We start from the raw sequence: 16,273 nt of genomic DNA on the forward strand, positions 1-16,273 counted from the left end.
ATAAAGTAAATGTTTAGTTACCTAAACAGTGTGTTTATAATGTGAATAACACAGATCATCAGATTATGTGTAAAATGATTATCATTGCTGTCTACACATGCTTTAGTTTTTCAGAAGGCATGTCTTCATTAAACCCGGAACTAGTCCATCCGTTTGTGCCAGGCTGGGAAGAAATGTATTGTAATAATGTTTTTTCAAAGCATCATTCGTGAAAGCATGTTCTAGTATACTCCAAATCAAAATCAAGACTTCATGAAATAACATTATAGGACCCCTTTAAAGTAGGCTTCAATCAAAACCAAAATTTAGTTTCAGACTGATGCCATTAATTACATCTTATAAGTTCCTCAAGTTCTGTTTGAAAGTGTTTAATAAATGGTTTATGTAGTGTGCTTTAGATAACCCAGAAACCATGTTTTGATATAACAAACATTTAGTGAGACACCAATAACTTTCTTTTAATTGCCAAGGAATGAGAGAGGAACTCAAGAACCAAATCCAATAAGAGTTCTTCAGTGAGGTTCTGCTATCACATCAACTTTCAAATCAAATCTTACTTTATTAGTTCACCCTAAAATTATCATTTACTCACCCTCACAGTTCCAAAGGACTTAAAGATTAAAAAATATTTTATGTTTTTATATTTAAGACTGGAAATTTATTTGCTATTTAAACAATGTGGTGCAAAACGTGGAAATTACAGCCTCGCAGGTCTGAAAATAGCAACAAATCGCGCCAAACATTTCTTGTGCCTTAATGCGCCGGTTGTATGATAGAACCCATAGATTCTACCTGACCTAATTAAGGTTATGTTTACACTAAAACGCTGCACTACAAGTTTTAAAGGTTACAAATGAAAACATTATGAAAATAATTCCCATTCTCATATTATTTATTCACATGACTGAGCCAAACTGTCAAAAACAGTGACGTGACAGACAAGCAGATACTTATGAGTGTGGACGTAAGTACTGTGTGTACATGTTAACTTATTCATTGAAGGTCAAGCTGATTTAAAGTTCCCGGTTGACCCTGCGAATGTTATGGCTGACCAATCAGAATTGAGTATTCCAGACAACCATGTAATAACATTAGTTGATGCATAGTTAACAAGAATGAATAAAGACTATAATAAATGTACTGTTCATTGTTAGTTCATGTACATAAAGTAACTTTAACTAATAGAACTAGTGTTATTGAACAGCGGTATCATCTCATCAAGATGTTTTGAATTACATCTTGGCAGGAGTTATCTGTGGTTCTCAAGATGCAGAAACACCAGGGTTTTAAAGAACAAACAGGTTTGTATTCATAACCCAATTACAGTATAAAGACCAGACCAGCTATAGTTTCATGAACAGCTCATGGCAGAATCTGATGTGTCACACACAGTTCCCGTGACTGATTATTATAGGCTGTTAATCACTCAGTCAGGGTTACTTCATTTTTTTGGCAGGAGCCACTCGGATGATGTCAGTCCTGCCAATGATGTCATTCAAGATCTGATTTATTTACCACTATCATTCTGATTGTGTAGCCTGCTTTTCTTTTTTCCCCTCATGTTGGAAATACCGTCTTCCAAGAATTCTGGAAGTGAAAACAGATTTTCTGTGGTGATCGCATTTTCAAACGCAGACTGACAAAATGGTTCTCAGACCCATTTCTGAATTAAATGGGAATAATAAAGTGAGAGGCGGAGAGAAAAATGTCTGGCTTATGTTCAGCATGTATCACCTCCCCTGACAATGTGTTGACTAAACTTTCACAGACTGGTGCCCTGGGGCAGAAAGGATTTGGAGGGTTTGACGGATTGGGAAATGTTTTTTCGCTATTGTTGCTTGTCCTAAATTACCTCAGCCAAGTCTGGACTTGCAGAGCACAGTCTGACCTACATGGGTCAGTCACAAATGGGTCACATGGAAGTTGACCTTTGGCCCATGTTTCCCTTTCTAGCTCTTAACCTTAATGGGATAATTCACCCAAAACCGAAAATGACTTCATCATTTATTCGCCATCATGTGATATTTAAACCTTTTCGTGTTTCTTTCTTCTCTTGAACACAAATGAAGATATTTGGAAGAATTTTGGTTATAGTCACCCATTGACTTATACAAATAACTATTGTGGAAGTCAATCTATGCTGGACATCAGCATTTTTTCAATTTTTTTTTATTTCAAGAGTTCACACTTAGCTGATGATTGATTGTAAAGTGTGTTTGGCATGCTGTCCCAGGAGAGAGCCCTGAGCTCATAAGATCCTTGAGCCCGGGGCTTCCTCCCGTTTGCAAGGCGAGAGGGGAGTTTGAGCTCAGGTAGATCTCGAGAACTCCCCTGCTGTAGTAGCTAATGAACAGATAATGATTTCTCTTAAGAGATAACTACTTACTGGGAGCATGTCTATGGTGCCGATTTGGATTAGTCAATTAACTTAAGTTGCATGTTTTTGGACGGTGGGAGGAAACTGGGGTACCTGGGGGAAACCCACGTAAGCACATCGAGAACGTGTAAACTCCGCACAGAAACATTGGCTGGCTTGGTAAGGACTAGAAGCAGTGACGTTTTTGCTGTGAAGCAACAGTGCTAACCACTGGGCCACCGTGCCACCCATCTAGAAAAGGAGGAGGAGTAGGGGCGGATGGGGGGATTCTTCAAAATGAAGATGGCTGTGATATGGAACTTAGGGTATTTATAGTGACTTAAGGCCAGCTCACACTGCGAGATTTTTTATAATCCTGAATGATTTTAGCATATCAGACTGCACGAACATGGTTCCCATGTCACACTGTAAGATCTCAGCTGTCATAAAGTCAGATTGAACGACAACGAAGATGTGCAAAACACAAAAGAAAACGCTCCTGGAGTTTGAAATCATTCAACCATGACACTTTCACTATCCCACATTCTGAAATGATTCCTCACAGCAAACATAAACAATCTGTAGCGGCAATTTTACACACGGCGTGTCTCAATAATTAAACCAGGAAGAAAAAAACTGTTTTGACGTTTCCACACGGTCATTTGATTTGTCGCATAGATTGCATCATCAAATTCGGAGCGCCTATTGGCTCTTGGATTGTCGCTCATCGCAACTGTTATCACACTGCAGGAAAGTGTCTGAAATCTTCTGACACTGCCAGAGCTGTCTGTGAAAATGTCAAAATAAAGATCAAAGATCACAGATTTTAGCCTAGGATTTCAGGAATCTTTTAGGAGTTCCCAAATTTGTCTCAGATGACAAAATCCTTGCTGAAATCTCACAGTGTGAGCATGGCTTTAGGAATCGTCTGATTGGTGAATCATGAATTGGCTAATGATTGTCTCGATGGTCTCGAAATTAGTTTATAAAAAACTTCATTTTGTGTTCAACAGAAGAAAGAATTTTCATTTTGGGGTGAATTATCATTTTGATTATTAAAGTGAAACTGATCAAAAAAGATGGATTGTCTTCAGGCGGTCGATATTTATATGAAAATATGAGTGTATGGGTTTCATTCTTCTGCAGGACACAAAAGATGCACATTCTGTAGTGTTATTATTGTATTTTTTGTGTTTTGTGTATTGACTGAAGGACTATTTCATGCTGCACAGAAAAAAGACTGTAATACAGGTTTGGAACAGCATGAGGGTGAGTAAATGACGGACGGTGTTTTGATTTTAGGTGAACTATATCTTTAAGGCCTGTGTTTACATAAGCAACAAAGCAACTTGAATTTGTTCACTATTTAGTCGCAGTTGATTATTTGTGGCAATGTGAATTTAATAAAAGAGAGTAATGAGGCTAAATGCTGAACAGGTATTTCAGTTTAATAATTAGATACTAGGTGGCACAGTGGCTCAGTGGTTAGCACTGTCGCCTCACAGCAAGACGGTCGCTGCTTCAAGTCCCGGCTGGGTCAGGTGGATGTTTGAGCGGATTTCCTCTGGGTGATTCCCCCACAGTCCAAAGACAAGTAGGTGAGTTGAATAAACTAAATTGGCCATAGTGTGTGATGTGTCTGTGTATGGGAATGAATGTGTATGGGTGGTTCCCAGTACTAGGTTGCAGCTGGAAGGGCATCCACTGCGTAAAACATATGCTGGAAAGGAAAATTAATAAATTAATAAATGTTTCTTTGTGCGTGAGTTACAGAAATGTCATGAAAACAAAGGTAAGTGTCTGTGAACAAAGTGTGTGAAAGGTAATCATGCCAACACATATGGTTTGCCTGTGCAAAAGGGACAGCGTTTCTTTATTTACTGTGCCCTAGACATGTAGTTTATGAAGTCTGACCTTGCTGAGGTGGTGCTTCTTTTGAAAGGCATATACTTACATATTTATGTCAATAATTATGTTATCTTTCATAGTTTGTATATGTACACGATATCCCAATGTATAAGTATGTTGCTTATGTAAATATAATCTTAAACACAGTGATTGTATGAGCTCCTGGACTTGTTGAAACATTGACCTAAATTACATGTTGACACAATCAAATTTTACATTTAATTTATGGCCTTGTTCGACTTTCATAGAGTGAGGGGCTATCCCAGCTAACATTTTAGTTTGTAAAAACGTTGCTTATTATTAATGTTCCCATTAAGTTATACAGTTAAGTTATATTTAAAAAAAAAAAGTTCTTAGAATGTTTAAAAATTAAAAAACAAAAATTGGTTATAATAACATTATTCAAAACTTCTTAATAACATTTGACTCTAATGTTATATTTTTATATTAATATTCTCAAAATTTTGTTTAGAAACATTATCAGAACATTCAATTCACATTATAATAATTTAAGAATGTTTTAAAAACTAATTCCAATAAAAAAAACATTGTCAATAAGGTTTTATCAACGTTACAAGAACATACAGAACATAATTTGATAATGTTATGTGCTAACATTTACACAACTTTTAAGGAATGTTAGAATGTTTCCTGTTAGATGGGATTGTGCATGATGTGTCCTTCATAAACTGAGCATGATACACTCAAAAAAATGAATCACGATAAAATTTTATCTCCATATTATTTTTATTTAATTTGTGAGTTTGTTTTTAAATGTAGATTCATTAGAATCAATCTAAACCTGTTTAAATTGAATTCTATTAGATTTAATCAATTTAAAGAAATGAATGTGTTATAAATATATCTAGATGTAGAAAAAGCCAGATCCAATCAGTCAAATTCTACAGTTTATAGTAGGGGGCAAAATGTAGACATCTCCATATTCCGCACAATAGGTAAATTAATAAGAAGCATTTAAACACATTGGATTTATTGATACTATTGCATAAATCTTGTTCCTATTTGTTTCATTTGTGTTTAACTAACAAATATCAATCACATAAAGTTTTTTTGTTCAATTATTTTAAACGTATGCATCCAAATGAATGGAAATCTTATATGCAATCACAGCACACAAATCTTATTTGTTAGGCCTAAATATTTTTAGCGTGTATGTCTCTTTCCTCTTTATCACATGTTACATCACAGACAAGAACACTGAAAAAACATAAAATGGATCACTAAATTATAAAGTATGTTACAATTTTCTGGGGCAGCACGGTGGCGCAGTGGGTAGCCATGTCGGGTCACAGCAAGAAGGTCGCTGGTTTGAGCCCCAAATGGTCAGTTAGCATTTCTGTGTGGAGTTTGCATGTTCTCCTTGTGTTGGTGTGGGTTTCCTCTGAGTGCTTTCCGTCACAAATCCAAGACATGCACCATAGGTGAATTGAGATTGTCTGTAGTGTATGTGTGTATGTCCAACACAATCTCACGGCAATTCGTAACTTTTTGATTTAGTGGCTAATTCGTATGAATTCGTATGATCTAATTCGTTCGATTTAGTACAATTTTCTCATCCCCCAATGACGGTTGGGTTTAGGTGTGGGGTTAGGTGCCACGCCTCCTTTTTGAAATCGTACAATTTCATACGAATTAGCCACTAACCTGACAAAACGTAAAATACTTACGTTTTCTCGTGAGATCTGGCTGGTATGTCCTAGTCCTCCAGGTTGGGGGTGGAGTGTTGGGCTAACAACCCACCTCATAACAATTAGATGTTTACGAAACACCAAAATGGTGCAGCTAAATATTAACTTCGATATAAACGGCCCTGGGAGTAAGTACAATTTACTGAAATGTATCCTATCTAATAAATTTGCTGAATCATGGAAAGACATCAAGAGAAATGTGATGTGATTTAAACTTCCAGTATGTAAAACAACAAAGAATCATACTAGCTGAAGCCAGCTTCATTGACAAACACACTAATGTCCATTTAAACGTCTTCAGTTTTTCCACCTCACCTAAAACGTCAAGAGCAAGAAGTTCCTGCTGTACTGTACCACATTGTTCTCAACTTTACCGTTTTCTGATCCTCATTATTAAAAAAAGAACAACTCGTTGTTCTTAATTGAAGCCATCTAAATGATCCCTTTTGTTCTCATTTACAAGGAAGCAAATCCCTGCTTTGTTTGTTTACAGGGAAACTAACCCTGCTGTTTGGGATCTGAATGATGGATGCTGTAATTTCCTCCTCTCTCATTTTCTATCTGCACTGAGGGGTGTATGGGCAGCTGTGAGCTTTATTGACTCTGTGAGTCAGATGATGTCATCAGCACAGATTTAAAGAGATATTTTCCCAGGCATGTTAGTATCTTCCTGCTGTCAGTGTGTGGTCGCATCAGCGCAAACCTCACACATGTTTTCCCAGTGATCCCTGAATGACTGAAGTCATTTCAAAGCACTGATCAAAGATGTGGAAAATGCGCAGTTATGAATTATGACATCTGTAATTATGTCATTTGAAAGGAGATGTTATTTAATTTTTAGCACACTTTCTTTAACTACAGGGAACAAGGAGGGAAGAAGCAGGACTTCAACGCACAAGTGTATATTTGAACAGTAAGAACTGAAACTACAGCAGCAGTTTTAATTGATTGAAGGCCAAATTACACACTACATTTTTCTCTAAAGACATCAGCTATACCTTCACTGAAGTGCAACAGTTGGATCCCCTCTCTCTGCAAACAGCAGTAAAGATGCTAGCCTGTTTTAATCTGCATTGAGCCCTGACGGTAGGCCTATATCATGCAAAGTTAGCCTATTTGTTGATAGTGATGTTGAGACATAGCAGTGGTGAGATCGACGAGTAAACATTCATAAGGTAAGTAGTCTATGGAAATATATTTTTATATTGAATTGCAGATTTTAAATACATACTGTACATTATACAATACGGTTTCATAATTTCACAGGCTGTAAACCTTAAACATTAAACATCCCAAATAAAACCTAAGCACTGAGGGTACTATTATTAATGTACTTATGGAGGTGTTCGCAGGTTGCATTAGGTTGTCACCACCCTTGCATCATTCTCAATATGTATACGATACTTAAAGAAAAGTACATCGTAAATTCGATATTCCTACCTGGCACTTTGCGTTGAATATCTTATTGTTACCTTTCTTGTTACCCAAACATTATGGTTTGTTCCATTGCAATTCATAGAAAAGTACACCGTAAATTTAATATACTTACGTGGTACTTTGTGTGTTGCATGTCTGGTTGCATTACAGTTTCTTCCATTATACCTACGCATACATTCTTTATAGTTATATTATATGTACAGGAAAGTACACGTTTTTTCACGTGTCAATTGTGTCCTTGACATGTCAATTGTGTACTTACGCTGTACTTTGCGGGTTATAAAAGAAAGTGTTACCAGAAAATCTAATGTTTTTTTTATTCTGGACAGTGGGGTAAGATTTTGTCAAATTACTAGGCTCTATTAGTACAATAAATTCATTAGTTCACCCAAAATGTAAATCCTGTCATTATGGACTCAGTCTTAACTTGTCACATAATTGAGTTTCTTTTTTCTGTTGAATACAAAAGATGTTTTTCCTATACTATGGATGTCAATGGTGACTATTTCCAATATTCTTCAGAATATCTTCTTTCGCATTCAACACACAAAAATAGTAAGTATATATGAAGAGTTCAGATGCAAAAACCTCTAAGTGCCGTCTGAATCTTGAATAGAAAATTACCATTATTCTCATCCACCTTTATTTGTGTTGAAATATTTTACTTTAAAGACCAGGAAGAGGACTTATTCTTTGCCATAAAAGTGATGTTACTGAACATACACGCAGAAGCTTGATAAAAATGCACATTTTAGAGGAAAATTTCAGACGGCATTTAGAGGTGTTTGCATCTAAACTCTTCATATTAGTTTATTTCGGGATGAGCTATCCCTTTAACGCACAACTACTACTACAGAATGAGATTTTTTTATGCATTTTGGCCATTCGTTCACAAATTTAAGGGTCTAAAAGCACACTTTTGAAAGCAGATTTCAAACTGCTTTATAAACAATTAAAAATGCTAATTTTTGTGAAACGCAACATGCATAGTTTCACGTTTTTTGTCATTTTCATGGACTGAGTGGAGATGTTGTCGGTATTGTTATATGTACATGAAATCAGTCAATAAAAAAGTTTCCTTTTGTAGTATATTGTCATGTATTTTAATGGTTCCCTTTATGTTAAGAACTTGTTGCACATTGGTGAAATGTCAATGATCAATGTCAAAAAATAACCAGTGTCTAAATATATATTCCATATATGCAGATGACCTGCTAAACTACTAACAATTATTCATTCATTCAATTATTCATTTTCCTCCTGCTTAGTCCCTTATTTATCACAGCGGACTGAACCACCAACTATTCCAGCATATGTTTCAAGCAGTGGATGCCCTTCCAGCTACAACCCAGTACTGGGAAACACTCACACACTCTCACATTCACACACACACTTATACACTACGGCCAATTTAGTTTATTCAATTCACCTGTAGTGCATGTTTTTGGATTGTGGGGGAAACTGGAGCACCAGGAGAAAACCCATGCCAACATGGGGAGAACATGCAAACTCCACTCAGAAATGCCATCCGGCCCAGCTGGGACTTGAACCAGAGACCTTCTTTCTGTGAGGCCACAGTGCTAACCACTGAACCACCGTGCTACCCTAATAAACAATTTGTGATAAATTATAATTTTTTTAATTACATGACAATTTGCTTTCAATGCATAACTATTTACATCGGGTATTTTTAAAGATTTATAAATTTTTATAAATTATTTTGGAAAATCTGAATAGCATAATAGGGCATCACGGTATAGTAGTGGGTAACATGATCGCCTCACAGCAAGAAGGGCACTGGTTCGAGCCCTGGCTGGGCCTTTCTGTGTGAAGTTTGCATGCAAGTCACCATGCTCGCGAGTGTATGGGTGTTTCCCAGGTTGCAGCTGGAAGAGCATCCACTGTGTAAAAACATATGCTGGATAAGTTGTTGGTTCATTCCGCTGTGGCGAACCCTCATTAATAAAAGGACTAAGCTGAAAAGAAAATGAATGAATGAATAGCATTATAAAGAACAATTTGTGTAATAATGGAACCATAAAAAAATGTCATAACAATAGGCAACAGAATGGCTGGATTTGTGTTGTAAGATGACTGTGTATTAATAAGTTGTTATTCTTGGTTGGGGTTAATAAGTTGTTTTCTCATCACATATTAACCTTAAATTTAAATCTCTCTTATTTCTCATTGCCTAAAGGGTAACGTTGGTGGCACATCTTACCCCACACCCCTGGGGTGTCCACAAGACCCTAATGCTTAACTAAACGTAACACAGTGCTCTCTGTGTTTATTCTACTCCTGCCTGAAACCTTCAAAAAACAGAGCCGGTAAAGTTTATTCCCCCTTTCAGTCAAATGTCTAAACCCCTGCATTCCAGCAGCCCTTATCAGACTATCGTAAATAGAAGAGCAGCTCGTGCAAAGTCCATGGATTAGGGGGTCATGGCTTTCCCCACAATGAGAAAAAATGTTTTGTGGTAGTTAAAAACAATATAAATGAATCTTTAGAAAGTATGCATCCTACCAACTCTAAAACAGTTAGGTGTAATGATTTTAGGTGGAACGGCTGTCAGTTTGACATATTGTGTGAATGGTAAAGATTATAATGGTTTCTAAAACATTGAGACAAGTGTAAACAAAACACAGTGCTGTAACTGACATTTCCGAAACGTGTTTCAGAAAACCACACATCGGCTTTTGGAGAATGTAAGCCGTTAATGGAGAAAGCACCTTGCTGAGTGTGAGAATAGGCTGTTTTTGGCAGCTTTGAAAAGCTTAGGGGAAGTAAATCCTGTCAGACAATGATCCAACCTGTTTGTGTTTGACAAAGAAGAGCTGATCCACCTTAAATCATTGCTTTTAAGAACCGAATACTATACACATCCTGAGAGTTCATGTCTTTTATATTGTGTGTCATATTTGGCACTATATAAATGAGTAATAGACAAAAAAAGGGCTTTCAAGCATCACAACAACACAACCGTACTACATTTGTACTTTTATTTTCATACATTAAGATGAACAGCGTCCTGTTAAGGAGTTATTCTTTTTTGAGCAAAAAATTTGAAAATATTATACATTTTTACAATGATTTTAGAATCATTTGATGACATTTGATATTTTAAGGTACATACCTAACTAATAATACTATGATTTTACCTCATTAAATGGTAACACTTTATTTTGATGGTCCATTTGAGTATTAGTAGACTGCTTAATATCAATAAATTTAAATTTTGCAGCAAAACGTAAAAATAAAATTGTAATAAATAACTTCTCACTTACATACGCTATAATGCTAAATGATGTTGAATTAATCTTGTCATTTTTGAAACATACTATTTTAATATGCATCTAATATGCTTTGTATATTTGTGTGAATTAAAATTATTATTCATTTATCATTTACTTCTCAGAAGAAAGCCATGCATGTTTTCGGTGTTGGAGAAAGGCACTTTTAAAAGTAACATATAACACTCTTGTTCAGAGAGTGGGACTCCTTTTCAGCCCTGGAGAATCTGCTGCATAAAACAAATGCTGGATAAGTTGGCTGTGATTAATAAAGGGACTAAGCCGAAAAGAAAATGAATGTATGTCAGACATGTTCCTACAGTTAAAAAAAAAATAATCTAGATTCTATATTCTGTATTTTCCGTTTATTTATGGTTGTGAATTGCATTATGGGATGTTGATCACTGCTCTGTCGACTTTTGATGTTGAAAGTTCAACTCCGCAGTTTATTAAAGTGACTTTTATTGACATTTTAGTAGTCTGAGACAAGATATTATTGAAGAAATAACATATACAGTAGAGAACTAAGTTTGTAAAATAGCAGATCATGTACTGGCAGCTTTACCAGATTTTTGCAGTGTAATATACAACACCAACCCAGACAATATATCACTTCAAACTTTTAAAAATGTTCATAAAAGACACTTTTTTAAACTTTTCAAGGTTAAAAGTTGCTGGAAGAAAGATTAAGATCCCATAATGCAATTTAAAAGCATAAATAAGTGAAGAAAAAAAAACATGAATCACAAAATATGGAAAACTTCAATAGACATAAATTTTTTACAGTGTATAAGAGAAAATATACTGCATTACTAGTTACTTGAAAAAATAATCTGTTTACGGTACTTTTTTGAAGAAGAAACTCAATAATGTGGCATACTTTACTAGTTAATAGACAAAAAGTTATCTGCTACTTATCACACGCTATTTGAAATGGGTTTTGTAACGCTGTAAACAAAGAGTGTTACATAATAGGGAGTTAAAATCTTTTAGAAAAACAAAATGAATCCACGCATTCACGTTTGTTGAAAAAACAGACAGGTAGAAATAAGGTTTATATTATTTAAATTGGTACATTGTGAAATGGCAGTCTGGCCGTTTACAGTAAACAGTTTTAATTACAGTTGATTTGAAGATAACTGTTCATATCAATGCCAATGAAGGTCAGCAGGTCACATCTTTAATTACAGTGGACTCAACCCTCCCTCCCTTCTCATCCATCCACAAACCCTCAGCACCTCTGGAAGAAACAATAAACCCTCATCTGGAGCCCTGACAACATTCCAGCTTATTAAAGTCATAGTAAACTACACATCACGCATTTCTCTATCAGACAACAGGCTATGAAGGTATGACAAACTGGTGCGTTGTAATAAATGTGCTTAAGCATTTAAGTATGTTTTATTTACTTCATGGCAAAAAAAAGATTTTCTTATTCAGAGTTTGTGTCTTGTTTCTAGTATAAATATCTAAAGTCTTAAATCAAGAAGAAAATAGAAAATACACAAGCTGTTTACAGAAGTAATGTTAAAAATTTATTGTATTATTCTTTAAAACAAGCATAATAATTGGACAATAAATTAGGCAAAATAATCTCTTTTTTTTTAAAGGGAAAAAAAAGAAAAAAAGAAAATTAATCTTGTTTTCGCAATTGAAATTTGAATGTTTTTCTTATCTCATTGTCAGATTATTTTGCTTGTTTTAAGGAAAAACACTTCAAAACACTTAGAAAATGCATCTTGGTTTTAGAATTTTTTGATATTTGGACTAAAAACAAGACATGAACTCTAAGAAAGGTATTTTTGTAGTGTTCTTGACTTGTTTATTTGCCAATTTATTATTGAAACCAAACAAACACAATGTTATTAGAATGTTATTGTATAAAAAGATAATTATATACAGTTGAAGTCAGAATTATTAGACCCCCTTTGATTTTTTTTTTCTCTTTTAAATATTTCCCAAATGATGTTTAACAGAGCAAGGACATTTTCACAGTATGTCAGTATGTTTTTCTTCCGGAGAAAGTCTTATTTGTTTTATTTTGGCTATAATAAAAGCAGTTTTTAATTTTTTAAAAAACATTTTAAGGTCAATATTATTATCCCCTTTAAGCTATATTTTTTCTATAGTCTACAGAACAAACCATCGTTATACTGTAACTTGCCTAATTACCCTAACCTAATTAACCTAGTTAAGCCTTTAAATGTCACTTTAAGCTGTATAGAAGTGTCTTGAAAAATATCTAGTCAAATATTATTTACTGTCATCATGGCAAAGAGAAAATAAATCAGTTATTAGAGATGAGTTATTAAAACTATTATGTTTACAAATGTGTTGAAGAAATCTTCTCTCGGTTAAACAGAAACAGGGGAAAAAATTTAACAGGGGGGGCTAATAATTCAGGGGGGTTAATAATTCTGACTTCAACTGTATATTCAACAGTATAAAACATTTACATATTTCTGCACACATTAATTAAGAAACATCTGTTTAATTTAGGCAGTACTCATGCCAATAAAATAAGCTGAACAAATAAACTAGACAAAGATATTATTAAAAATTACAGACATAGATCAATTTGATTAATTAGGGAAATAAATATGCATAAATATGTAATAAAAACCTAAAAAATGATTATCAGTAAAATACCTAATCTATAAAATTTCCTTCATATGTATATTTAAAATATGACCACCAAAACGTGATCTTCAATTATTGAATAACCATTATTGTAGTTTATTTTTAGCAAACAAAGGTTTGATTTGACCATAATAATTAGTAATTTCTGACTTTTTAAGTGTATATTCAATACACAAATAGATATTGTCTTCCCATACTGTAACAAAGGCTTATAGGTTCTTAAAGAACACAACATCTCTTTGAAAAATATGCTGTAATCCCATATAGCACCTGAAATATCAACATTAATCGCTCATTTGATAAAGGAACAACCTATGTTGCAATATCACCCACAAAACTGACATTAACACTTGCTCAAGAACAATTGTGCCAATGATGGGCACACCTGAGATCCCAGCAGTAAACCTTAAAGGATTCGATGCGAAAGTCTGAAACACAAAGCCCTTACCTCAGAAGATTCTGCAAACCTTGCTTGCTTGAGCTTCGTCTCATGATAGCACTTGACATTGTTCTTTCTTCTCCGAGGTGAATTCTGGCAAGTTTTGTATCCAGTGAATCTGTTTCAGAAACACTCCCGCTCTTTCCTGTGCTGCTGAGCTTTTGAGGAGAGATCCACGCGGCACTCAGGCTGCTCTCACACACACACTGTCTCCTCCTCCTCCTCCTCTCCTCCCTCTGGGTGTGTGTGTGAGTGTGTTTTTTTTCTTTGCTGCATGTGGTTCTCATTGAAAGAGCTCAGAGCATAACCTAACATCTTTTCTCCCTCCTTTTCCCTCTTTTCCAGGGTCATGTGGCCGTCCCAAGGGAAAATGTAAACTGATACCCCTCACCCCATGCTATGAATCCAGAGCCCCACAAGACCCCCGTCGAAAACCCAGAAATCAGCCTTTCTTTTATTCTGTTTACATGAGTGAAGAAGCTCTCTGAGGTGCTTACAAACAAACAAATCTCAAATAAAGGCTGTTTTCTTAAACCTTTGAATTTTATTAAAAGCAAAACCTTAATTAAGAATGTATCAAAGTTTCCACATAAAAAAAGCAGCACAATTGTTTAAACATTGATAATAAGAAGTACTTGAGCACACAATTTCTGAAAGTAGAAGGATGGATTCAACAGCTGCTGGAAATTGAGCTTTGTGTCAAGTTATTTTATGTTTAGGATATATTGTAAATAGATTTCTAAAAAAGCTGTTGACATAAAATTGACCAAGATTTTAGTTAAAATCCAAACACAAATAAAACAACATCAAACAAAATCTGAATTTTTTTTATGTGTATAACAATGGAAAGACGAGAACATACGGAACTACTGAAAGCAACCCAGCAAGAATTTTTTTGTCTTTAAAAGATGTCTAATAGATGTCTAGTAGACGTCTAAACATAGTTGTCTTGGCATAAACAAGGCTAAACTTGGGCTGTCAGTGTGAAAATCTAATAGACATCTAAAAATATGCTAAAACTAGCCTAGTCATCAAATAAACAGAAATGAATGACTACACATATAAAGGCGCAATTCCAATTCTACCCCTTAGCCCTTCCCCTTACGAGTTTTGCGAGTTCCCGTGAAGGGGTAGGGGTGTCCCAATTCTCTTTAGCTTGAAGGTGTAGGGCTAAGGGAACGGGGTAAATACCCCTTCGAACAGAGATTTTTCAGGACCACACTCGAAACCATGGGGTAAGAAAATTTGACAGAATACACCATCAACAGGTTGTAAGGGTCAAGGGGAAGGGGTAGGGGTACAAAAATAGAATTGGGATTGGGCCAAAGTCTGTCTAATCTGTCTATTTGACGACTAGTATAGTTTTTGGCTATTCTTAGGTGTCTGTTAGATTTTCACAAGTTTAGCCTCGTTTTAGCCAAGCTGTCTATGTTTAGATGTCTATTAGACATCTATTAAACATAAAATTGTTTGCTGGGTATTTAATAATAAATAAATAAAATTATAAATTAATAATAAATAATAATAATAAATCAATAAATAATAAATTTCTGTGAAGACAGCTTTAAAATGCCTCTTATATGGAGAATGGTGTAGCATGCATTGCTCAGGTGTGATTTCTTTCTCATATATCAACAGACTCTTCTAATCTTGTAGTTCAGTGCGTTTCTTCTATCAATTCTGATCTTTAGTTCTTATTTTCTATTGGCCATTCTAGTATCTTTATTTTCTTTTTCTGAAACCGGTTGCTTTTTAACTCCTGAGAGATTTCAGCTGCTTACTGGGCTTTCCATGCCTTTTTAAACCTCCCTTTCTTCATGTGTTCAATAATTTTTTCCGTGTCATTTCATGTTATTACACATAACTTAATTTCTAAACTAATAAGTTTTGTTTTCTTTGAATGTATTGATCACTTTGGTGGTTGTTACCAACATGTGATGAAAAATTTCAAGTCAGTTGCACCTTCGGAGAAAATTTTGCTGACATGACAGACTTTTGCTTTTGCATCTATCTAACACAGGCTCATTCTGAAAACGTAGAACTTTACACATTTCTGGAGAGTGCACATTATATAGCCAGAACTACGTATGGCTGCATTTCATCTTTAAAATGCTACAGGGCGGTATGACACCGTTCTTTTTCGGGCTTACCAGCTGACCTCTTTCCTCGATATATACGGCTTTCCCGCTGTTACCAGTTTGTCCAGTAGCTCGCCATGTATGTCGGGAAACTTTAGATGCAGAGAGGATGTTCGGGGTTTGGGTCTGGTTCCAGAAAGCGAGTTAGACAAAAACAGAAGCCAAAAAATAAATTAAACAAATAAATAACAGGGTGAGAATATGGTAAAATCTCAAAATGTGGTAAAAAATAAGGTGAGGGCTTTTGTTTTTCTGAATTGCTTTTTAAAACTGTTGGTTGGGTTTAGGGAAATGGGTGGGCGGGTCAATCGATGCTTTTGAAAACACTATTGGTTGGGTTTAGGGAAGGAGCAGGG

General features: G+C 35.2%; 1 protein-coding gene across 2 annotated transcripts in view; it reads right to left on the reverse strand.

Annotated features, from left to right (window-relative positions):
* Window positions 1-13,992, reverse strand: part of lsp1a (lymphocyte specific protein 1 a) — a 57,013-nt gene extending 43,021 nt beyond the window's left edge. Inside the window, exon 1 of one of the 2 annotated variants that reach the window (XM_056451561.1) lies at window positions 13,789-13,992. In XM_056451561.1, the coding sequence (XP_056307536.1) occupies window positions 13,789-13,847 (59 nt within the window). In that variant the 5' untranslated portion in view covers window positions 13,848-13,992. The remainder of the gene's footprint in view (window positions 1-13,788) is intronic. The other variant, XM_056451560.1, reaches the window with a different exon arrangement.
* Window positions 13,993-16,273: the final 2,281 nt, after the last annotated feature.

The sequence above is a fragment of the Danio aesculapii genome, chromosome 25 (assembly GCF_903798145.1).
Source record: "Danio aesculapii chromosome 25, fDanAes4.1, whole genome shotgun sequence".
NCBI lineage: Eukaryota > Metazoa > Chordata > Actinopteri > Cypriniformes > Danionidae > Danio > Danio aesculapii.